The 25,246-nt window shown below is 42.3% G+C and overlaps 3 protein-coding genes across 5 annotated transcripts in view; 1 reads left to right on the forward strand and 2 right to left on the reverse strand.

The window, feature by feature from the left end:
* Window positions 1-934: 934 nt before the first annotated feature.
* Window positions 935-5,932, reverse strand: mob3a (MOB kinase activator 3A). The gene is made up of 4 exons (XM_080887418.1): window positions 5,709-5,932; window positions 4,237-4,807; window positions 2,976-3,178; window positions 935-1,345 (listed from the first exon to the last, which is right to left on the reverse strand). The coding sequence occupies exons 2-4, from the start codon at window positions 4,652-4,654 to the stop codon at window positions 1,316-1,318; spliced, it is 651 nt and encodes a 216-aa protein (XP_080743544.1). The 5' UTR covers window positions 4,655-4,807; window positions 5,709-5,932; the 3' UTR covers window positions 935-1,315.
* A 1,753-nt stretch (window positions 5,933-7,685) lies between these two features.
* On the reverse strand, window positions 7,686-25,100 carry zap70 (zeta chain of T cell receptor associated protein kinase 70). 2 transcript variants are annotated; one of them, XM_080886480.1, is made up of 14 exons: window positions 24,955-25,100; window positions 24,086-24,161; window positions 15,246-15,712; window positions 13,523-13,683; window positions 13,299-13,437; window positions 13,131-13,215; window positions 12,967-12,986; window positions 12,844-12,883; window positions 12,279-12,477; window positions 11,976-12,182; window positions 9,789-9,981; window positions 9,263-9,403; window positions 9,067-9,179; window positions 7,686-8,314 (listed from the first exon to the last, which is right to left on the reverse strand). In XM_080886480.1, exons 3-14 carry the CDS (start codon window positions 15,648-15,650, stop codon window positions 8,191-8,193), a joined length of 1,827 nt encoding a protein of 608 aa, XP_080742606.1. In that variant the 5' UTR covers window positions 15,651-15,712; window positions 24,086-24,161; window positions 24,955-25,100; the 3' UTR covers window positions 7,686-8,190. The 2 variants fall into 2 exon arrangements, with proteins under 2 accessions (XP_080742606.1, XP_080742605.1); XM_080886479.1 differs by lacking the exons at window positions 24,086-24,161; window positions 24,955-25,100 and adding an exon at window positions 21,586-21,680.
* The window catches only part of adamts10 (ADAM metallopeptidase with thrombospondin type 1 motif, 10), a 70,856-nt gene continuing 70,560 nt past the window's right edge, over window positions 24,951-25,246 (forward strand). For both annotated transcript variants that reach the window (XM_080886477.1, XM_080886476.1), the window contains exon 1: window positions 24,951-25,104. The gene's annotated coding sequence lies outside the window, so the exon portion shown is untranslated. The remainder of the gene's footprint in view (window positions 25,105-25,246) is intronic.

Raw genomic sequence — 25,246 nt, forward strand, 5'->3', positions numbered from 1 at the left:
TAGAGAGTGGGTGTAACAGTGAACTGTAATTTTCCACTTTATGTCATAACGCAGTGCTGAAAGCTCTGTGTGTGTGTGTGTACGTGTGCAACAGTATCAGATATGAGCTTTGCAAAGACTGATGTTACACTCATATACTATATAGGTGCACCTAAAGGGGCCATTCTGAACGATGGCTTACATGATTTGCCTTGAATAAGATGACTGAGTAATGGTTTATTATGACTAACTGCACCCCTGCAGCAGTAATGAGAGAGACTGTGTGACTATTTATATAACCCCGCCCATAAGCGCTGATAACTTCCACCAACTCCAACCACTGATGTTGTTGTTCGGGACTATTGTTGGCTCAGTCACATTAAGCAGCGTTCATCCAAAAACAAACCCTCTCTCTGTGTTCGTCACAGTACAGTCTGGCCTGTTTCTTACATAACCAGCTTAGCCAAATCATTCACCCGAATCAGGTCTTTCCCCCCCTTCTTGACTCAAAGTGGGACATTGAGCAGATTTCATAAGAGTACAGCAGCAACCACAGGATAGAAAGCTCAGGGAGACGGGGAGGTTTTGGGAGTCTGACGCCTCCTGGTGGACATTAGTGAACACAGCCTGTTCATCATGTTTTTCCACTTGTGTTTGTCATGTGAGGTTCAAGTGTGACCTTCAGCTGCCAAGAGTATCTGCAATAAACACCTGCAGGTTTGACATCTGAGAACCCGACCCGATGGCTCCCAGCCCAGCGTGTAAGATAACAGCCTTGATGTCTGAGTCACCATTACAGTATCTAGCCTGTCTGCACATATGAGTTTTAACCAATAAAAATTAATGACTTTAAATGGATTCAGTTCAGTAAAATACTCTGTTTCCTCCGTTTCCCTCAGTTTAATCTTAAGGTTTTTATGACTTAAAAAAAATGCTGCAGCCCATTATCATCAGCATCAGAAAGAGTTGAGAATCACTTTAATGTAAGAACATACTGAGATTTACAGGTGAAAAGAAAGAAACCGTACTAATTTTAGATCATTTGGAACAGAAAAGAAAAGAGGAAGCATCCTGGAATGATTCAGATTAAAAAAAAGAGACATTAACACAAACAGACCTCTTAATACTGTGCTCTGATAAAATGTCTGAAAACTTTTCAGAAGGAGCAGAACGCCCTGGCGCAACAGGATTCCTGGTTAAACCTACAGTATGCAGCTAAAATAGATTACAGTACTTAAATATAAAAATAGACTCTGGATTTGATTGCTCGTTTTCCGTTCTCCAAAGCAGTCTTCGAGATGGACGGATGCATCCATTCGCCGTGTCCGCAGGTCCCTCAGTGGCACATCCGAGAGGTCATTTCTTTCTGTGGCAGACACAAACAAACAGCACACAGCTGAGCGAACCTTTCCAAAGCCAGTTTCTACACTGATCACATGACAGCACACTGCTGTGGGCAACATACAGGTGGGAAACAAAGAGTAAGCAGTCCAAGCTTTTTGGTCAAAACACACACACACACACACACACACACACACACACACACACACACACACACACACACACACACACACACACCTGACAGAGTGAGCACTCGTCTTTGACAGTTAACAGTAAAATAAATTTGGGTTTCAGAATAATGGAAAGACAAGAAAAAATCTGTTCTAAGACAAACAAACTGCAAAGACTCATTTTTTGAGTCCTGCATTTCTCTGGTGTGCTCATACATGGGTCTTAACTATTGTAGTTTTCCACTCATCGCATTAAGCTGCAGCAATCTGCAGCTTGTACACAGGACATTTTGTTGCAGCCTAAAAACCAGTGACCTAAATCCCTGGGCCACTGAGGCATCACATGACTGCAGTTTTCATTAGCTACACTAAACAAAAGGATACAGTTTACCCACAGCTTCATTTTTAAACTCACATCTTCTCATCTATAGCTATCAAGTTATGCATCACCCATTAAGCAACATCATGCTGAAATACAGAGAAGCCACAAGTTTTTGGGGAAGTTTAGAAATAGTCTTGCACTTACACGATTTGACCACTAGGGGTGCCAATTCTAATTTCCTAAATCAAACGATATGCTAGACTGATCTGATAATGTAGTAATCGGGCTCTTTGTTGTACTTCTCAAAAGATAATTTAAAGGAAATGTGATAGTCTGTTTACCTGGGTTGCCAAACATGAGGCCCGGGGCCAGAAACAGCCAGTCAAATGCTCCAATATGGCCCGCTAGTCCTATACATTTATTTCTGACAATTTAAGCCCTAAAAGTCATGCTTACAGATTTCTTTCATTCCTTTTCACTTATTACAATAGAAAAACTTTATCGAGTGGAAAAACTGATTTGTGCCGTTAAGCGTACAGAAGGGAGTTTCGCCGGTCCGGCCCACGATGCAAGATTAGCCTCACATCTCCGCTGTACACTGCTCTAAAATGCAGCTTTGTGTCACAGCAACCTTCAAATGCAGCATCTCGGTGTTTTAACATGGGCTGATTATTACACAAGCGTGCGCGCGCGCACACACACACACACACACACACACACACACACACACACACACACACACAAGCCCATTCTCTGTAACTTCTGTCGGTGCTGTGCTTTTTTGGAAATCGAATTTCCCAGAGGAACCCACCCGAGGGATTAATAAAGTTCTATCTTATCTTATCTTATTCAGCTATCTTAGTGGGGACCTTCATTAACATAATGGTTTTCCTAGCCCCTTACCCTAACCATAACCATTAAAAATGAATGCCTATCCCTAACCCTTACCCTAAACCTAACCATAACCTAATTGTAACCCTGACACTAAAACCACATTTTGAGCCTCAAAAAGGCCTTCAAACTTGTGAGGACCGGTGAGTGTGTCCTCACAAGTATAGTAGAATGCAGATTTCAGTCCTCACAAAGATAGTTAGACAGGAACACACACACACACACACACACACACACACACACACACACACAGCTCGATGTCATCTGCTCACCAGGGGCTCCAGCTCTTTGTGGTCCGTTAGGTTGAACTCGGTGACAAAGTAATAGAAATGCTTGTAGCAGGTGTTGACGTGAGCCTCTGCCCCCATCTGGCTCACGCGGTCAAAGTGGTGGATGTAGACGTGGACGAACACCCGGAACAGACGCGACAAAATCTTCTTAGCCACCTGCATGAATGTCTTAGGGAAGGGAGTACCTGGGAGTCAAGCAGATGGGAGACAGAGCGAGAAGGCTGCGGTCAGTCTGCGGTGACCTTTTATTTGCTCCGGAGTAAACAGACACGTTTGAAATTACTGATGCATTTAATTAAAAGTGAGGCTGCTTTTTCTACATTAACCTTTCCCCGTCTTCTCCCCCTCAGGCCTGGACACCAGCCGCCAATCGGCAGCAGACGCGGCCAGCGTCACAATCGGACACGATCGGAAAATCGACAGGGCTCGGTGTGCCGAATAATCTCCCAACACACGCTTAATTCAGCACATCGTTTTGCTTTGACTAATTAAATAATGTTTTAGGAACGTGTTGCAGAGGATGGCTGCGTCAGAGGTCGTTTCTATTCATAGCCTTACTGTCCATCCTGTGACCCATTTCTAAATCCACTGGCTGGCATGTTTCTGCAGTCAGTCAGTCAGCTGCTGAGCCACAGCACAGTGCACACAAACACACTCGGAGATAATAGAAAACCACAAATTCCACTGCAGCAGATTAACTGTGATGTTAGCAATGCTCAGCGCTGAAGGTAATCTGACATACGTGGCCTTGCGGATGCTGAAAAACAGGCTTCACATTTCAGATGTGAATCGTTCGCATCTCATTTCAATTTTCCTCTGTAATTATTACACGTTAATCATTTAAGTGGCTTTTCTCTGCGTTCCGAATGAGTCACACTGAAAGGATCATTAAAATGAAATAGAGGTTACTCATTATAGCCATTCAGTTCATAAAAGTAAAGATATATTAAAGCATCAGCTCCCCACTTTCTGCTGTGTGACCCTACCTGTGGTGCCAACACCCATGCAGGGAGCCACTGGGTTAAAACACCAACAGGAGAAAATTTGAAATCTGAACAAAAGTCATAAGTTTACCAAATAAAACTTTGGAATTTATTGACTGGAATGGCTTCGTAACCATATCGAAGCGTGGCCACAGTCTGTCTGTGAATGGGCTGGTCGCTTGGTTTGCCTCATGAGATGACTTGACAGACTTGAACCAACCGCTGAGACGCCGTGGCTCGTGGCTTATTTCAACACTTACCGACGTTGGTGGGGAAGATATTCTCGTTGTTGATCTGTACCTCGATCCAGTCCATGAGCAGGCTCATGTATTTGGGAGCCGACAGGGCGGTCGGCTTCTTGTACTTGTGCTCGTCTTGCCAGCGGTATTCGTACTTGGGCCCGCCCGACATGACCGGGCAGGTTTGATCGGTGCACGAGTCACTGATGGTGCCGTAGATGAGGTTGATGCGGTTGAAGAAGTCGACCACGTGGACGGCCACCCAATCGTTGAGGTCCTCGCCGTGGGGCAGCTGCACAGCCAGCTTCAGGTCCAGGCCGGCGTTCAGGGACGCCTGGGCCTTCTTGTGCAGCTCGAAGCGCTGCGTCCCGGGCTCAAACTTGCGCTTGGGCCGGAATGTCCTATCTTTGTTGAAGACTTGTTTCAGGGCCATGGACATGGTCGCATGTGGTGGCGGCAGACGATCTGTTCGAACGCTTCAGGTGAATTATTTACCGTTGAAATGGAAGCAGACAAGGTTGTGTGAACAGCCAGTGTGGGTTGTTTTGGTTATGGATTGTCGTGGTTTTTATTTGGACTGAGTCTCTGACTCCTGTGTACGATTAAAGGAGAAAAAGAAAAGGGCAGAATTTGGTTAATATATGCACATTTACATTGAAATGTCTACTTCCTGTCAAACCTGATTGCATGTGTATGTAACAATTAAAATCTAGGGTTGCAAACAGCATGTTTGTTAGTTAAATTAGTGTCTAAAATGCCAAACAACAGTGAGATTTGGGTTTTTCCCAGTCATGAATCATATGTTAGATGCATGCTAGGTTGATATAAAACTGTTAAACCGGAAAAGAAATGGAGGCCGTGCGAGAAATTTTACGCACGAGAGCAACACAACTAAATAATTTGGCTGTAATCAGAATAAAATGCCCAGTTGCCCGACATAATTGATCTGAGACCACACTGCAGCACTGGGAGGCTGTCTGCAAACGACAAGCCTGGGCAAAAAGAGATTAACCTTAAAAGATGAAACATGGTGTCTGAGTGAGTCATTTCCTATTTCATACACCAATTCCGCCGTGAAATCAAGAATATGCCGAATGACAATAAAACCAAGTCAAACCGCGTGTTGCCAACGTAAATCGACATTGCCGTGTTTATTTACGCCTCCATATATACATCAGGTCCACATTGCTCGTTGTCTGGAGGGCTTTGTGTCGTTTTTAAGCACATTTCCAGGATAAAAGTCAGAGATTCAACATCGGGGCTCATGACGGCGGTGCGAAGTTTATTCGTGACGTGACGCTAGCTAACTCGGCCGGACTTGTTGCTCCATAAAACAGCAAATATAAAACCCGCTAAAAACGCACGACAAACCCGGATCACTCACACGCTATCGTAAACGAGGGGAAAAAGCCGCCTAAGGGCAGCAGTTAACTCGGGCGGCTCTTCGCAGGGTGACGAAATGATACAGTTGAAAGCCACTTTCCCGAACTTACTTGTTCCGCCTTCCTGTTTCCTTCGACCTTTTATCGAGAAATATCTGGTCGCTGATCGATAGCTTTATGTCGACACCGCAGACGGGCTACATTATGGACACACGGTGCGATACATGTCGTAGAATTAGTAATAACGGTGCGAACATGTCACTTTGATAAAGAAACTAATGTCTGACTCCTCCCTGTGAAACGAAAAGTACACCAGCGCAATGCTAGCGGCTTTAGCGGCGACTTCCGGATTCAGGATTTTCAAAGTAATGGGACTGCTTTTTCCACTATATGTGGAGACTTTCATGTTAGCTTTGGTCATTTCATTACATTCCCTCTGACCTAAGAGCAGTTTTCATGTATTAATCACTTACACCTGCTGACAAACTAAATCAAGTTTCCAGTGTGGGTTTTCTCATTTTACTGCTCGGAAGAATCAATCCTGCTCCGCCCGTATCCTGATCAGATGTCTCTTTTTATGTGGGACTACACGGCGTTTTGATTCTTTGCTCTCCCGTCCTACATCTTGACTCAGTACCTCACAGTTTGCAGTCTGCAGTTTTCTACAATATAGTTTTTACCCAAGCCATGCCACAGAAGGTCAAGCAGGAAAAGTTACAAGTAAAACAAAAGCTACAAGTGTTACAGAATTTGAATGACGTGTCAGCATATACTGAAGAAATGAAATTCTTTTTCAGTTTTGCAAAGGAGAAACTATGGCATGAAACGATATGTGCATATGTGTGCTTATAATAAACAAAAGGTCCTAATCTAGTAACCTGCACAGTTTTAAGCTATATTGGCCAACACTGCTGCTGTAATTAAATGTATAAATATAAATAAACATAAACATATATGAAACTGTCAGACTACACACCAATGTCACTGACATGTCCCATACTGACCCACACAAACACAGCCCCACATGAGGACTTAAGACTAACTTTAAAACAAATCTAAATTTAAGTTAATTCGACACCACACACCTGCTCAGTTATTAGGTAATCTATGATATTTCTTCCTTGTTTGACAGTTTGGGCTCAATCGTCACCCTTTCTAATCGAGTATCTGACACCTTTGTACAACCAAACTCTACAAATTATGGCTAAAAAGCATGTTTGGTGGCAGAACTGTCACCATATGTTTTTTCTTAAATTACAGTGTATAATATATAGTGTCTTTCAAAGACACTTGAATTGTGTAAATCTGTTTTATGCATTATGGATGTAAAAGCCCAACAAAGGACAAGGGCTGGAAATTAGCAATACCGTTAAATTCTTTATGAAAAAATATTAAATATATAATAAATGTAGATTTCCGGGACTCTGATCATATTACCTATTTATACCACAGCATGCATAGGGTCTAATATAGGGTCATAGGGTTTATTTTGTGAAAACCTACTATTATTTTGAAAACTGCTTCATCGACTTCCTTGGACCCTCCAGTGTGGCCTGACGGTTCACAAGTACTTCCTCTGACACAGTTTGGGGCCAGCGTGACTAACCTCAGTTTGTTTCTTTCCTAATAAATCGCCGCGTGTGACGTTTTAAATTACTGGCATTGAAACATCAGAGAGAAAAAACTATTTAACAAACACACATATTTAAAGACAGAGAACAGCTTTAAACTCAAAGTCTCAAAAAGTCTCATATTAGACTTTCTCATTTTGAATGTTTCTTTTGATTAAAAATGCAGATGTTGGATTCTGCACATACATGTTCAGAGTATTTATAAGAAAGTATGCATGCACCTCATGTCCAAAGCTCATTTTTGCCTTCCAGTGAAACATCACCAAATGCTGATGCTTTTATGGAGCATTTTGTTGATACAAATGTTCATAATGTCTTTAATTGTAATGTCTTTTGTGTTATGATTGATTTTATGAGACAGATTGCAGAAGACCAGTTGAATGGAGGCTCGTAGTTTTCCCGCCACATCTGTGATAAAGTTACAGATTTTTATTTTTATGGTTTTGGAACATCTGGAACATCTGGAAAAGAACAATTAAGACTTATAATGTCAGACTGTTGTTGTAGCTCCAAGAAAGAAAAAGAAAAAAAAAAATCACACAGCACTTAAGAATGAATTCAGTCATATCAGCAGATTTATGATAAGTTAATCCACATTTTTCACTCACATAATTCGTTTGTTTCTAGTTTATTAGGCTAAAAACATTAAAAATGCTTTTAGGTGGAGGCGGACAAAGACGCAGATTTGAATACATGGTTCGATTAAAGTAGCAGAAAATAAAATTAGTTTTGTTCAGCAGTATTACGACACTTAACATTCAAACCACGGCAGACAGAGAGCTTCCTCGCACGGCTGACACACTGAAGTCCGATTTACAAATGCACATTTATTGCTGCGTCGCTTCTGCGGTCAAAGCTGGTCACTGTGCACAGTTCATAAAACACTCTTTGTTTTGGTTGTTTAATGGCCGGCTGAAAGGACGCTTTGTGCAGCGCTGGGACAGAATGTGCCTTTTTTCTGTCTACTTGGTAGGCTCGGGTGCGGCGGCGGCTGCGCCTTCCTCAGGCTTGGCCTTGCCGGATATGGAGTAATGATAACTCCTCATGGCCTCCTCGACCTTCTTGAAGTCAGGACGGTCCTCGTGTCTGTGAGAGAGGAGAGGGGAGGAGCAGAGAGAGGAGGCTGTGATAAATAGAAGTCACAGGATTTTAAGAGGATGCGTTGCTTGCTTAATCTGACGCTAAAAAACAAATATTCAAGAGGAAATTGTTTTCATTTACGAGGGAACGACTGAGGAATATAATGTCGTTAGGTGACAGCAGCCATGCCTGACGTATGAAAACTACATAAGTCATTAAATACACTGCTGTGAAAAGTGTTTGCCCTCCTCCTGTTTTCTTAGTTTAGTTTTTTGCACATTTGTCATACATATGTTTCAGGTCATCAAACTAATTTTAAATGAGTCTTTTTAGACAAAAACAACAAGAGTAAATACAAAATGCAGTTTTTAAACGATTTAAGTACGTTTACTTTATTCAGGGGAAAAAACTACAGACCCTGCGTGAAAGACTAATTGCTCCCTAAAGCTAATAGCTGGTTGTGCCACTCTTGGCAGCAAGAACTGCAATCTAGCATTTGTGATAACTGGCAATGAGTCTTTCAGCCACTCTTCGTGGCAGTATTGTTTAATTCAGCCAGACTGGTGGGTTTGAGCATTAACGGTGTGTTCAAGCATCTCAGCTGGATTTGAGCTCGGACTTTGAATGTACCATTTCTTTCCCAGTTTGTTTCTTATTGTGGAAACATGAACTCTTGTTGTTTTGTTGTACATACATACAGACAATCTCTGTTTATGCCTCTCTTATATAACGCACGCACAAGACCATCGGTTTCTCACTTGTATGTCCAGCACTCTTTCATCAGTGTATATACTCGCTCTGGACACGCCGCCGGACAATCCATGCGGCTCCCGTTCTCAATGAAGCGGATCACGTCGGGTCCTTTCATTTTCTGGAGAACAAATTCAAAGACAGGCAGCGTGAGCTCTGGGATCACGTCATGCTTTGATAACCTTCTGCAGTAATCTGTCTTACCTTGTAGGGTTTCCCTCCGTAGGAGAACGCCTCCCACATGGTGACACCAAAACTCCACACGTCGCTTTTGCTGGAGAATTTGTGGAAGAGTATACATTCTGGTGCGTACCACTTGAGCGGCCATTTACCTGCAGTACGAGCCTGTGAACACAACGTTTATGATGGTAAGAAGCACGCCAAGGACTCGGCCAAAGCAAGCAAACATCGGCGATGGTATTTAGGGCCTTGGAGTGAAGGATTGCTGGGGCTCTCTGGTAACTACATCCACTCCAGATATGGGTCAGTAAATCAGTAAAATGGAAATCAATTGAGTGTTTAGTTCAAACAGGGCACCTGACACATTTTTGTCAATAGGAGCTAATTACTGTTTGCACATTGTGAGGTCAGCAACTCGCAGAAGGGCAATCCATCTAAGACATACTCTCTGTTTGCACACACTGATAAAACCCACACCGGACTCTCTAATCACTCTGTATTCATGCAACTTTGTCTTGCGGTACAACAATATTAAAAAATTCGTGAGTACTTTGTAGTAGTTGTCATCTGCTCCCAGGGCCTTGGAGAGGCCAAAGTCACTGATTTTGGCGAACTGTTGATTGACCAGCAGGACGTTGCGAGCTGCTAAATCTCTGTGCACAAAGTTCTTCTCCTCCAGATACTTCATGCCCATCGACACCTGGTGCATCAGGTTCACAATGTTCTCCACCGATACAGTATCCCTGTGAGGACACACGTCCAGAGAAAAGAAGCATTAGGATATTTTTAGTACACAAATGTAGTTTTTTCCTAAGACAGCTGGGATGGGCTCCAGCTGCACCCCCTGAACCTGGACTGGAAAAGCAGAAGTAAATAGATGGACAGACGATCGATGATGATGATGACACAAAACTTGTCCAGTTCCTTTTGATGCAACAAAACACTGAATATTATTGCAGTTTTAAGTATCCAGAAACCTTCAAATGAAGCAGCCTGAAAAATGAACCATCCTAAGTTTGAGTCTTTAAGACAGAAGTGGGGAACTCCAGGTGAGGTTTTAGATCTCACCCTGGGTCAACACACCTGAATCAATTTATTAGTTCATTACCAGGCCTCTGAAGAACTTCAGGACATGTTGAGGAGGTCAATTAGCCGTAATCAGCTGTGTTGGATCAAGGACCTGCAGGACACCGGCCCTCGAGGCCTGGAGTTGGACACCCCTGCTTTAAGACATATTTGGAGTTTTGGAATCATCCACCTCTCCATTTTCTGCTGCTTTTCCAGCTCCGAGTCATGGGGGCAACAGTCTGAGCTGAAACGCCTCATCCAGATGTTCAGGGGAAATACCGAGGTGTTGGCAAAATGTGAGCTCTGTCCTGGTTCTGCCCCAGGGCCTTCACCTGGGAGGACATGCCCAAAACACCTCACCTAGGATGACTCTCAGCTGGAGAAGCTTTTGCGTGTCATTCCCCTGCTCTTTTATCTATCTCTAATATCTCTATTGACTGGACTTGAGTTATAGGCTTCTCTTTGCTTTACTTAAGTCTTGGAAAGAGTGAAGGTGGCTATTAAAATGTTATCCTGGCACTAAAGCAAACACATAACCTAAAGGACGTGTAAAATCACATCCCCATGTTCCAACTTCTGCCCTTCGAGAGCTGCTGCTGTCCATACAGAGTACGGTCTTGCCTGCTCTCCTATAAAATTAAGATGTAAGAAAGCGTACGTTCACTTTTGTTGTTCTGTATTTATTCCGTCATAACGTGACAGTTCTGAGAATACATGGAGCTGCCACAGGAAAAAAGAACGGCCTCATAAAGATCAGAAATGTCTTGGACGAACAGATTGTCTGATTCATTCCTCATCAGCATGTCATGGCAAGGACTTCTGCAGTGTCAGTATCAGAATCCACCTGAGAAGTACAGACTTGTACCAGGACGCACTTTGAGGGCTCACCTTGAATAGAAAGGGGTTATAGTAGCACCACTCTGTTTACTATTTACCACGTAGAAGAGCTGAGTTCTTTGAGATAAAGTAAGATTATTCACATCGACATGTTTTGATCCTTGTTACAGCTGAAAGATTTCTATGCATGAAACTGACTGACCCTAAACCACAGCCCTGTTTGGTGCAAAACCCATCCTGGGGCAGTGCATGTCTGTGGGAGCTGTTAGGGTTACACTGACATGTATGTATTTTTGTAAAGTCAGAGCGTAATCTGATCTGACTCTACACATGCTATATAGGATTCGTAAGGATCTGAGTGTCATGAAAAATAATAAATAAGATGGTTTTTTTATATAAAAATATGTAAGTCAGACCTTAATCAGTCTCCTAGTTACACTCCTAAAACTGAAATCTCACTATTGCTGGTTTAAAAAATCCTCTGAAGTTTTATTCACTAAAGATTTTTTTTAAAGGTTTACTTGAGTCATTTGTGTTATTTCAACAAAATACTGTGTTTTTTGGATTTACTTTAAAAAAAATGTACAATGAATGTAAAACATTGAAGCAATACATAAAATATATAAAATAAATACGTAACTGATAAATAAATGAAATAAAAAATGTTAACACTTTTATTCAAAAGTTATGTCAAGTGGTTCCACCCAACCGTGCTGCAGGTTAGGATAACTGCTAAGAAACTGACTCAAAGAAAAACCAGAGTTTACCAATAAATAAATAAATAAAACAACTTTTTTTAAGTGTAACTACAAACAGTTAAAGATGAACTTACTTGTTGGAGGAGAGGAATTTGTTCAGCGGTCCGGCAGAAGCCATCTCCATGACCAGCATAAGACAGTCTGCGTTGCACAGGCCAAGCATGCGGACGATGAACGGGTTACTCAGCTGGTGCATGATCTCTGCCTCCCGCATCATCTCCTCCTTCACCAGCTTCTCGTTGTCGTTCTTCAGCACCTTGACGGCCACGTCTATCTGACCCCTGAATCCAAACAAAACACAGGCAGCGACATCAGTAGACGCACGCACGCACGCACGTACGGCTCAGCGTCTGTTTTTAAAATGTTCGGCTCCTCACGATTCTGTTTTGAAGACTCCCTTCTTGACACAGCCAAAGTTCCCAGAGCCGAGCTCCACCTCGTCCATCAGCAGGTCGGACCTCTGGATGTTGAACCTCTTGATATCATTGGGGTTGTGATACGGGTTGAATCCATTGCAGTCCATGGGGAGAAGGTCGCGGTCTTCGGGCACAGTAGTCTTTGTGACCAATGCAAGAGCTGCAAAGTACAAATTGCACACAATAAATTTCATGTACTTTGTTTGTAGATATAATGTGCAAAACATTTCAAACTTGAAGGTTTTACATTCAAAATCACGTATCAGAGTCTAAAACATGATGCACTTGTATAAATTAATTACCCAGTGATATATTAACTGGACACTGTTACTGAGGAATTACATTTTTTAACTCACAACCTTTAAACACAGCGCTTGGCATGCAGTTATAATCTATCAGATTTCAGTCTTCCTTCTACGACTGATTGTGTAATTGTGAGTTTTTTTATTTGAACGCATCCTTGCAGGAACAGCCATCGCAGTTTATGCTCAATGCTGCCTGTGTGTTTGCACTGCTGGCTACCGACCTCGAGGTGGCGGTGTGTATCCATTGGCGCCGCGTGGCCTCTGAAAGGAATGACAAAGAAATAAATCTCAGAGGATGAAGACGTGCGCTGACTTGAACAGTGCAGGATGTACCGACTACTTACATTGGGAAGACTGGGTGTCTCTGAAAAATGACAGGAGAATTTCATTAGTGAATAGAATCAAAAAAGAACGTTGCGTATTATATTATTCATATTATGAATAAACCACAATATAAACTGCAAATTCAGGCTGAGATGTGATTAAAAAAGGAAAGATTGGTCAGTACTTTCAACAGCAGCTTTGCCGTTAACACACGCCTCTCCGAGAACGGTTACAAGGCCGTCAGGTTTCATCTTCAGATACTCCACCAGCTGAACATTGAGAATAAGTTTAGTTTAGGCCAGAAAAACGACACACAAGTAAAGAGGAAGAAAAAAAGAGCCTGAGGACCGACCTGCCAGACTGTGTCAAACTTTGTTCCCTCAGGCATAGAGAATTTCCCCGACTTGTCCTGGAGGATCTGATAGTGGTACACCGTTTTCCCGTACATCATGGAGAGAGCGTATGTGCCAGACTCCTCTCTGTCTCTGATTCTGAGGAACAAAACACACATAAATGCAAAATCTTTACCCAACAAACAAACACAGCAGGCTTTTTAAAAAAGAAGCAAAAACTTACAGAAACTTGCCGTCCGGTTGTGCTCCCGAGTAAAGCCGCCTCTCCCCCTCATGGCGGGAGATTTTGCCGTGGTACCAAGGCATTTTCTCATGGGCTGTAGTTGCGATCAGCTTCTCGAGCTGAGGAGCTTGACTGATGATGGCCTGCTCCATGGCTTCGCCCTGAACCGGAAAAATGATCACGTGTTATCTCCGTGTTTTGCAATAATGACTTTTTATCTAAAATTGCGGGGAGGACTGCATCGCAGCTTGCTGGTGTTTCTGAATTTGCTCATGCTGGGTGTCAAATGCGGTGGAAGGTGGTGCATGTGAAGCTCAGAGAGGGAACGTTATGACACTCGAGCTGCAGGCGAATTCTGCATAGACGTGGAGCTAGTTTGGCTCTTCAGTTGTATCACCGGTGTCAAAAAGATACTGATCGTTGTATGTGGCAGGTTACTGGAGGAGGCACAAGTGAAAATGCTCTTCTTAGCTTTAGTCTTGTTGACTAATTCTTTCAGTGCTGTCATCTCAGACCCTCGTACTCCCACCTGGCCTGCCTTTTCTTTCCAGTTACCTGCTCACTTTGTTCCTATTCCCCCATCTTGACTCTTTACTTTAGCTTCTACCGTCTGTCTCATACTTTTGGTTCTCGTTTCTAAGAACTGTAGCTTGTTAGTGCAACTACTTTCCCCAGGCCACAGAAACCTTCAGAGGAACTGAGAGCTCCTACCTGTGTTCCTACTTGAGGAAAGGTTTGGAGAGATTGTGTGTGGGCAAAGTCTCTCCCACTCCACCAAAAAAGTCCCTTCAGAAATGTCAGTTAAACCAGACTCAAACATACGGCTTGCGGGGAAGACCTTTCCCCGAGTTAGAGTCCGATCGGGGCCACAAAATGAAAACGTTGCAGAGAAGAAGGTCACAACTTCAAACTTCTCGTTGTATTTGCAGAGAGCCATTAAGAAGGGAGGGATTGTCCGAGTCCGAGGTCTGGGCCGTCACAAGTTTTTCAAAAGTTGTTTAAAGTCTACCAGCAAAGTGTGACCTGGCGCTGCCACACCACTGATCTTTAACTTTGAACACTTTGTTTCTTTGTAACGACATTCACTGACTGATGTGGGAAAACTGACACATGTTGGTAAGATTGCTGATTTTTGATAAGACACCTCGTGTTGTTGTTTTTTAAATAGTGGTTCATTAAATGTGAAGGTTTCTCAGACGTACGTGTACTTTTAAAAAAATATCTACATGTCAATACAGCAGTGGAAAGTTTTATCTGTGCAGCTGCTCTCAAATAACCACAAAAAAACAAAATGGCAAATTTTGCTTACAGGCGAAAACATTTATCAGATCACAAATTTTTTATTTTGTATAAATTTTTCACCCATCAGCAGATTTTCTATTTGGTTTATTTGCTATATTTTGCAGCGTGATGAGGGCGGAAAATATAACGACTGAAGAGATCACTTTGACTGCACTGTACAGCGGGCTGGATGCAGACATCAAAGCTATCTCCATGAGCAGAAGTCAGCACATTTGCATGGTTAAATTTTGTAAAAACAACAACCGTAGTTTGTTGGGAAGACATTTAAACATATTCAATATCACAGAAAAGTAATTATAGCTAAAAAATGAACTTTTCAGTCTCCGAAATGCTCAGGTAAAGTACAAGTAGCTCAAAATTCTACCCTACATGGTTATTTTCTTTTTCTAAACTCTTCAGCACCACCCGACACCCGGCTCACCTCCAGATTCCAGGTCTGCTTCACGTACTCCCTCAGCATGTTTTCTCTCAGATTGTCAAACACGCCTTGCCTGATCGGCGTATCTGGGGAGCGTAGACACGGCTTCTTCAGGAGGCACACCAGGCCGTCGGAGTCTTTGCTGTAAAACTCACAGAGCTCTGCAGGGCCACAGTGAGGCTTCCCTCCTGTGATGCAGTAAGTCCCGTTAAGCTGTTTCTCTACGGAGTAATGGTGGAACTCCAGGTTCCACACGATAGACAAGACGTAGCCCCCCAGACTGCGGAGACACTGCCGCAGCAAGAAGAGGCCGTCGGACATCCCAGCCAGCTTCAGGTGCTGCTCGGCGTCCGAGCGACTGATGCTGCCGTAGAAGAAAGGCAGCTCGGCCGCAGGGTCGATGGACATGGTGAGACCTGGTAAAAGTTGGCCTGGCCTTGAAGTCCTGGATGTAATCAGTGAGAGAGAAACTAGAGAGACAGAGAGGAGGGAGGGGGACATTTCTTTGAGAAAACTGACCAATGGCACAGATTGAAACAAATTTGCCACCTCTGACCGCTCGGCTTTTTTAGTTTCTACCTCCTCCACTCACAGCCAGATCAATGCAACTTTCTAATTTACCAAATTACAAATACAAGTTGGTGGGAATACAGCTTAAAAATGGACAACACTAAAATCAGTACTACAAAAAGCAACAGAAAAGCCCCAAAAGACACACACACACACACACACACACACACACACACACACACACACACACACACACACACACACACACACACACACACACACACACACACACACACACACACACACACAACCTGGATAACCTCACCTTCTCTTCCCTTCCCAGCTGTGTTTCACTAGGATCTACAACAAACCCAACAGAGCTGCGCTTCTCAGGAGCCTGACACGTACAAGTGAGGAGACATATGTGGGGATGTGACACTTAGCATGAGGCACCCACACTTTGAGACTGCATAAAGTTTGCAGGTTAACAAAGTGATGACACAAGCCACAACAGGAAGTCGCAGTCCGCCCTCACAGCCTCCTTTCTCCAGCGTGTCGCTCTTCCGTTGAACAGGTGCTGTACGGTTACAGAACATTCCCTCTGCTTTAAAACTCATCGTTTTTTCATTTTATGGAACAAAAAAACTGAGATCAAAGTATCGTTACTGTAACGAGCGTGTGCGCGATGAGAAGCGCTGGTACTCGGTTGACTTTATTGTGAACGGGAGTAAGGACAACTTTAAAATCAAAAGGGTTTCGACTGCAGCGTGGAACGGTTACGCGACAACAAGCAGAAGATGTTTGAGATAAAGAGGGAAATCGACAGCGATCACAAGACGTCACAGGCATCAGCTCAGAAAACCCAGAAAGGAAATGATCTGAAATGAAGAGAAAGATCGAGATTTCATGAAGACACGCAGGAGATCAGCCAGGCTGCTCTCCTGAGCTCTTCTTCGATTTGGGAGTAAATAAAGACGAGAAGCACATTTAAACAAAGCGGCATGCAAACTGATACGTGATTGTCTTTGTGTTATTCTCACTATGTGTCCATCAGTTTCATTTCTTCATATCAGTGAAAACTTCACCCCCTCACAAAGAGTGCAGTTTTTATAACGATGAAATTATAAACCTAAAACCTGACATACACAGCATGTGCCATAAGTTACTTACAGTAAAACAGGAGGTGTGATTACCAAAAGCTGGCAAATCTACTTTACTGTAATTTAACTTCTTACACCGTAACATATAACATGTTTTTAAACACTATGTGAAATAAAAAGTGCAAAACCTCAGCTTCCTGGTTATATACCTGAGCTGCTTCCCACATCAACAGTGGACAACCAAACAGCAACATATGACTGCCACAAGAAACCAGGTTTTACTGCAGCATGACCTCCAAAACGCCACAACAAAGACCAGACCCTACAGTGTGGACAAATGGATGTCGCCTAGACATGAGCAGCAATGCTGGAGCGCTTCATGATCTGCACCTAAAAGGTGTTTATTTTAGTCAGTATGGATAGAATAGAATAGAATAGAATTCAACTTTATTGTCATTGCACATGCACAGGTACAGGGCAACGAAATGCAGTTTGCATCCATCCAGAAGTGCTTTAGTGATATAGATATATTACAATATATATTAGCAATAATATAGATATGTGAGTATATTACAGAAATGGGTCTATTATGGTATGTTATAATGTACACGGTATGAAGTATGTTGTGAATATTCTATAACTATAAGTATGTACAGGCTGTAGTGAGTACAAGCTATGTACAGGATATGAACAGGATATAAATATGAAAAACTATACAGAATATGAAATAAATAACTTTACAGAATCTGAGATATACAGCTATACAGAAATGGGAACTATGCAAGTTGTAAACAGTTGTAGGATTAAAGATTATCGAATGTACAGAATGATTATTTACACAGAGCTATACAGTAGTGCAGTTAAGATAAGTGAGGGTGTAGATAGTTTCTACAGAGGCTATATAAAGTGCTAGTGGTTGTGAGTGGTGGTTCAGTCCATGTTATTATTGTGTTTGAGGGTACAGTTGTCCATTGTGGGTGTGTGTATGTTCAGTCCATGAGTTTAACGTGGGTCAGATGTCAGGAGGCAGAGTGCAGCACATGGAAAACTGGTTTTTCTAACGAATGGAGACTAACTGTTCATACGTTTATTCAACTTCTGCACCACCTAATCCGATCTCAACACACGGGAATAACTATTATGGAGTTTATTTTTATTTTTAATGCAGAAAGGTGTTTATCTTTTTGCTGTCATTTGACTTTAAAGCTAAAATAAGCTTCTTTTCTTTTACCCCATTCTGCTTAAATTTAGTGTGCAAATTTGCTTATTGCATTATTTTATATTAATGTACATTTAATTATTTTTTATTTTAGACTGCTTTGAGAGCAAAAAAGGCAATTTAAAGGCATCAACTTGAGCTCCATGTAAGCACTTTCTGATATTTTATAGATAAACAATAAATGACTTGCATCTTGTTTGTGTATGTGTTGAGAAAGGAGGTCTACTCCTGTAAAAAGTCTATAAATGGATGCAGGTGACTCTATTCTTTTTCCCCATTTCTCATTTAAATTCCCCATACACTGTGGGGCGTTTAAGTGGGTAGCGCGGTGATACAGCAGCTCAAAATTTATGATCAACTTCTGTGATATTACTTGAGCAAACTGAAAGGGAAAGTGAATTTAATAACAAACCCCCTTTAACAGACCGTGACAAGCATATTAGCCATGCTGCTGTAATTTACGACCAAACTAACCAAAACACTGACGGCTTTCCAACAAAACATTAAAAGGTCCAACAACAGCAGAAGCCAAGTCCCGGCTCTGCGTGTGCTCTTTATAAACTAAGAGTTTGGTGCTTTCTTTCTTTTTTCTCCGCCCTCCCTCTTTTTATTTAACAAAAACAAAGACTGGCGGGAGATGAGGCGACACATGGCACGGTTCCTGAGCCAAGCTTTGAACCCACACTGTTGCGGGGTGTCTTTCATGCAGCGCCCGGGACTAACACACAGAAACTGTTTGCATGCAGTGTATAATTCCCTCTGATGTGCAAAGAATACTTTGGTACAAGAGTGTTGCAGAGTAAGCAGATAGTGATTGACCCAATGAGTGGTGGAAAAAAAGAGTCCTATGAGTCACTCTGTTTTCAGCAAGCCGAGGACTCGACACGAGATCTCGAGGCCTGAACGCTCGTTTTCCACAGAGAACAGAGAGAAAGTTTTCTGGTGTGAGAGTAAATGCAATTAAATAGGAATCAAAAACCTGATTGTGTTTGTCATTTGGTCAAACTCGTCTGTTCTCGGCAGACTCACAGCTCCAGGTTATCGTTTTAGATGGCAGTGATAACGGGGTTGTGACAGAGCGAAACGAAACACGGCGGCCATTATGATCTTTCCGGTGGGTTCACCATTTCTATCTTGTCATAATGGCTAACCCGCCACAACATTATGTGCTCGGACGCACGAGCTTCGACAGACTATGCGAATACTTTGACATCTTCAAACCATTTGCGCTCGGATAAAAGCAACGAGGTCGAGCTTTTAAAGGCGACCTCAGCGCAAGCGTCAAGTGTTTATTCAAGTAAACCACAATTAGGAAGCGTAAACATTAGCAGCGGAAACACATTCGACATGAAGGCAGAGCAGCGCTTAGAGCTGACAGCGTTATGTGCTCATGTTTAGCGTTTACAGTCCTCAACTTTTTTTTAGCTGGGTGCGTTAGCGTGCTAACACGTGCTAATGTGAAGGAAGAACTAAACGAGGAAGAAGATGGGGACGTCGTTGACAAAAGTGAAGAGGACTTTAATTTTTTTAAACAGTTTTTGCTGAAATATTTAAAAAATAATTTTAAAAAAACCCAACCCCATTGTGGCCTCTGGACCCAGATAGCAGGGCTACTTATGGCTCGCTAGCAAATGCTACATAAGCTAGATCTAGCCTAATACTCAGCAGACAAGCTTGACATCTGTCACACCAAGCCTAGTGTGGCCCAGCTGTCACAACACACCTGTAATCTGACCCATATAAGATGAATTAGGGGCTTCTGGCCCACAGAAAACCTGGAAAATGATCATTTATTGCAAAGAAAAGCCAGCGCGTCATCACAGTCACTGGTATTCTTCACAGTACTTTTCTCAGATGTGTCAGTCTGACGCGTGGTAACCAAGTACAGCTACAGGTTTTAGAAAAATAAACCATTTGTGTAATATTTGTGTTACTGAGTGTAAACTCCTCCTCGGCTCATTTAAACAGCAGAAATATTATTAATATGTGGGCACAGTCACAGTGTTGAAGTGGGGAACCCGACAAGAGGCAGAAACGTGCTTGGTGTAAATAGCGATCAGTCAAATAGCTGCTTAACTGGCTGCTGAGAACAACATGACAAAAAGCAAATCACCAGAACAGTGTTGGTCCTTATCACGCACGAACGCACCAGCGTGAGCTCAGACAGTCGATGTGCCTCTCTGTTTTCTGTAGATTACCCACTGATATTAAATCAAGAGCATAGCAGTGATAACTATTTAGAGTTTTTAGGTCATGATTATTTTCTTTGTGATATCAGGAAGTTAGCTCATGGCTGTGCAACTCGAAGCATTTCTCTGTACATACATCAATGCGCGAGACTGTGTAGGCACCTCAAAACAGACAATGTGCCCTTTAACTGTCACATATGAAATTATTTTTCCAACAAAACTGAGCGAGCGTTCGAAGCGTGTAGGTGGAGTTGGATAAGAAAGTGCATCTGAAATCAGGAGCCCAAATGCCCCAAAGTGAATCATTATTTCCTGAATCAGTGGAAAAAAGTTGTTGTTAGATCCTGTTATCTGCTTTATGTTTTCCAAAGTCTGTACAGCACCTGGGAAATAACCTGACAAGATGTGATTAAATCACATTAACTGTTCAGGCCTACCTCAGGTAGGATTCATTAGCATTCAAAGAGAGATTTATATTCCTCTTAACAATAACTCTACTTTGATTTCTGTTCACTATAATGAGTGTTTGTGTCAACCGTGTCTTTATCTAAAAATAAACTATGCTAAAACTCTGAATATCACACTGTGAGTTAAACAGAGCCCGTTCTGCACGTAAAAATTCATCTTCTGCTCGTCCAAACCGATTCTGTCCGACTGTGGCCGACACATGTAGCAGATATGCCTCAGTGCAGCACCCAAAATACATCCAGTCATTTTAAGAACAGTTACAAGGGATCACAGACACACACGGACCTCTTGGGTGTCTTAAAACCTACACCATTTTTTTTTTGGTTTTCTATTCCAAGTCGCAATGAAAGCAGCTATTTATGTTTTGAGCATGTAATGACTGCTTTTCTGAGCCAGAGCAACAATGCCGCGGCCGACTGCGGTGCACGCACTCTTTTATTCTCCTTTTTTTTGACTGTTTCTATATAGTTGTGAATATAAAACAAACCTCAGTTGGAATTAAATTTAACTGATCGATTAGATCTTGTTGGACTGAAGTCATCAAAAACTTTGTAAATGAATAGCTAAACTACATTTTCACGTGTTTCATGGCCTCATGTTGCTATTAAATCAACGTTTACTCAAATATGTGAATTCTCGAGCACATCGAGTTCAAACTCCTTTGCAGCTTTTTGTCTGTATAACTGCATTACAGCAACTTCTCAGGCTCAGACTTCAGGTCGTCTTACTTTCACCCACCTTACTGGGCTGTTGTGTTTTTCCACACAAGACACAAGTATATACATAAGTGTAACTAACCAGTTTAACCAATACGACACAGTCTGTTGTTACATAATCAGATATAAAAAAAAACTTACAGAGCACTGTTGTTCCAGGCAGACGCAGAGCAGTGTTGTTGCTTCAGAGGCAAAGATATATCTGTTGATCTGACAGAAATGTAAGGTGCTGTGAAGACGCGAGGGTTTAGAGACAATGACACACACTCACATACACACACACAAACCCACACACAGGCAAAACGGCAAATGGCATGCGTGGAGGGCTGATTTCAGTTTGACTGTCACCAGTGAGCCTCTCAGTTAAGTTAAATCCCAGCTGATGTATTACAATCTGTACAGTGCCATGTCTGAATATGCGAAACAGTGAATTAATATTAGAAGAATAAACCAGCATTATTGGGGAGTTCCTCTTTTTTGCTTTCGAGATGAAAACGATTTGGTCTGCTGGTTGAACTCGAGTCAGGATGCACTTACTTAGCCCATGAACAAAGGGAAAGAGATTCCTCTGTCCATAGAATAAACAAAGTGACATCTTACATGTTAAAGGTCAAAAATTTGCATGCTCGATCTTCTTTGTCTTCCGCACTTCTGCACCACCATCAGCCTAACTGCCCCAGGCTGGTGTTAGTCACCGACCGTCTGTCGCTTCATGCTCGTGGTGGTCTGAGTAGGCCTTTGCACCTCTTGCCCTAAACCTACATCTAAGGATGCCTAATTATTAAAATGATGGCCTCGTTCTTCGAGCAGTCTTCTCTTCATGTTGCAATCATCCTATTTATTTATACAAAGTCAGCCATGCAAAAGCTGTAAAATAGCAAGTGGTGGTTTTACACAAGGCGCTGACCTATTTTTCAGCACCTGTAGATAGATGACATTTGACCATCATGAGTTTCCCCTTGTTTACGGCGCAATGCTCCGTCTGTTTATCTGTTTTTGCATTTCACATTCTCACATGACAGCTGAACACGTGCAGTCAGCTGGCACTGTCCCATGAATTGATAGGATTTAAATATAAAGAGTGGAGACAGCAGAAAAGACAGCTGGCCAGGTGCTGTCCAAAATGAACATACATATGTTTGTGTACATATGTTTACAATATATACAAAACACTTTATATCGATAGTCTTTTAGATTAATTGTTAAAATTATAAAATACATTAAAGGTTAAAAGGTTAAGTCATAGCTAGGGTAACATTAACCCCTTCCTGATTTCTTAGTTTTTTGGCATATTTGTGACACTTAAATAGAGACAAAAATAACCAGAGTAAATACAAAAAGCGGTTTTTGGGGTGGCTGTGGTAGTGTGATGGTCTCGGGTTGCTTTGCTGCTTCAGGGCGACTTGCTGTAATTGATGGAACCTGGATTCTGCTGTCTGCTGGAGGATATCCAGCCATCACTCGGGTTATGCAGCAGGTCAGTGATCCGAAACACATCATAAGTCTACCTCTGAGTGACTAAAGCAAAAGAGGTTTTGGAGAGGCCTAGTCAAAGTCCGGACTCAAATCCAATTGAGATGTGTTGGCATGAACTTAAACAAGCTTTTCGTGTTTTAAAATCCTCTAATGTGGCTGAATTCAAACAATTCTACAAAGAAGATTTGGCGAAGAATTCCTCCACAGTGATGTAAAAGACTGATTGTCAGTTATCACAAACACTTGACTGCAGTTCTTCCAGCTGTCAGATTTAGGGGGCGATGACTTTTCACGTACGGCCGGGTAGGGTTGGAGTATTTGTTTTGTATTTACTCTGGTTATTTTTCTCTAATATTACAATTAGTTTGATGATGTGAAACATGTAAGTGTGACAAATATACCAAAAGGGAGCAAAAGAAATCGGGAAGGGGGCAAATACTTTTTCAAAGCGTTGTATCTTAGCAGCAAAAAGACTAGAGGGAGGGAAATATGTAGCTGGTGTAACATCCAAAAGCACATTCATGTTACATTCTTTGTTTAATTTCTACACATGTAAAAGAATTTTTTAAATGTGTAAAAGCGTTAATTTGATATTTTACAGGAAGCTTTGAGGTTTTTACTGTGAGTGGTTGCTAGGCAACCGAGGTAACTGCTGGAGACTTCTGGCATAAATTTTGGTCTTTTTTCTGAGTTTTTATAGGTTTTACAGCATTTCCTACTGATAAAGACCCCAAACCCATTTACTAAAGTAATTAACTTGTGACTAAACAATTAAATGACAGATATTTAACTTTTTTAACCGTCTTCTCTAGAAATTTATGTTTTTCATAATAGATTAAAAAAAAAATCCCCAGGATATTTCTGTGAATTAACAAAAACCTGTTTTATAATCACAGGACAGTCTGGGCAATGACCTGGAGCACTTTTTATGTAATTTCACACATTTATTTCTGACAATTTAAGCCCAAACTTGCGCTTCGTTACACGTATAGATACATGTACACGTCTAAGTTACAGAACTTGTGGTGTAGCCAGGATACTGTGTTGAGGGAGAATTGCCATCATGACATAACAGACATCTACTCTCCACTCCAGCACCTGTGCGATACCCACAGCACCAAACCAACAGCAGGGATAGCAAACCCCACACACACTCAACCCCCACCTCTGCAGCGGCTGCAGCTGCTTCTTTGGAGTTGCAGATCTGGCACCGAGTCAGCAGGATCCCGCTGAATCCAGTCCTGCAAAAACAGACAAAACGAAACCACAGAGGAAAATGTTTTCCTACAAAATAAAAGCATGCATTTTACAGGTAGGAAGTTTCAGCCATGTCCTAATCGGAGCAAGAAGTCAGTTTAATTTGGTCGAATTCAGACTGAAGTTGTAGAACTGATCACCAGGTTGAACCCCCAAAGCAGGTGTGGGTAATTCGCCCCAAGAATGACCTCTTAAAAGTCACCACAACAAGAGCTCCTTGAAACAAAGTGTGGAAAGCACAGGCTCCTAATCGAGTTGTGCTTTTCAGAGGTCAAAGTTAGATTGTGGCGCTCAAGAACTCGCAAAAAATAGGATTTATTTGAGCTTAGACCTGTCAGACTTCTTTTTATATCGAGCTGAGCAGGGCCAGATTTCCACGAAGTGGTGTAATCTGCAGGATTTATTTATTTATTTAAAGCATTTTATAGGATTTCCGGTCCGAAAACAGCCAAACAGTATGCTCAGTGAGAAGGACTAGACGCCTTCTGCTTCTGCTTCTAAAACAGTTCGAGCTTGAGCCACTATTTAAGCTGTTTTACTGGACTCAGTGTCAGGTCTGTCATGCGCAAAGAAAACACAAACTGACCAACCACATTTTTATGCACAGTGTTCACGGGTTACAGGTATGCGTGATACAAAGTTGCGTAAAGGTCTTAGACCAACATCAGCTATCTTGGCCACAGCTCTGTATTTCTCATCGGCCCCTTGCCAACTGTGGAGTCCTGCCAAGACAAACTTTATTTTGAAATTTTTGCTCCCGGACGCTTCTATTTTTACCACGGGGGAAATTGACACCAGACTCCTTCTCTCCGCTTGTGGAAGTGGAAGAAGTTGAGTCTCCTCAGTCTCCTGCCGGCACCGCCTCCTCTCCGCTCGGCTGCTGAGGACAGACTCACATCGGAAACTTCTGCACGGGGACACGGGAAGGTAGGTCACCGAGCTCGGCTCCACTCTCTCTCATGCACAGCTCTGTAAGAAGGAAAGGCACTGCCCTGGCATGATGCTGGCTCTTCTAAGCTCTTGTCCGCTCCTTCCTGCAGAAACACTGCATGTCGCCCATATTTAGTGA

This window comes from Rhamphochromis sp. 'chilingali' (assembly GCF_963969265.1).
Source record: "Rhamphochromis sp. 'chilingali' genome assembly, chromosome: 7".
NCBI classification, from domain to species: Eukaryota; Metazoa; Chordata; class Actinopteri; order Cichliformes; family Cichlidae; genus Rhamphochromis; species Rhamphochromis sp. 'chilingali'.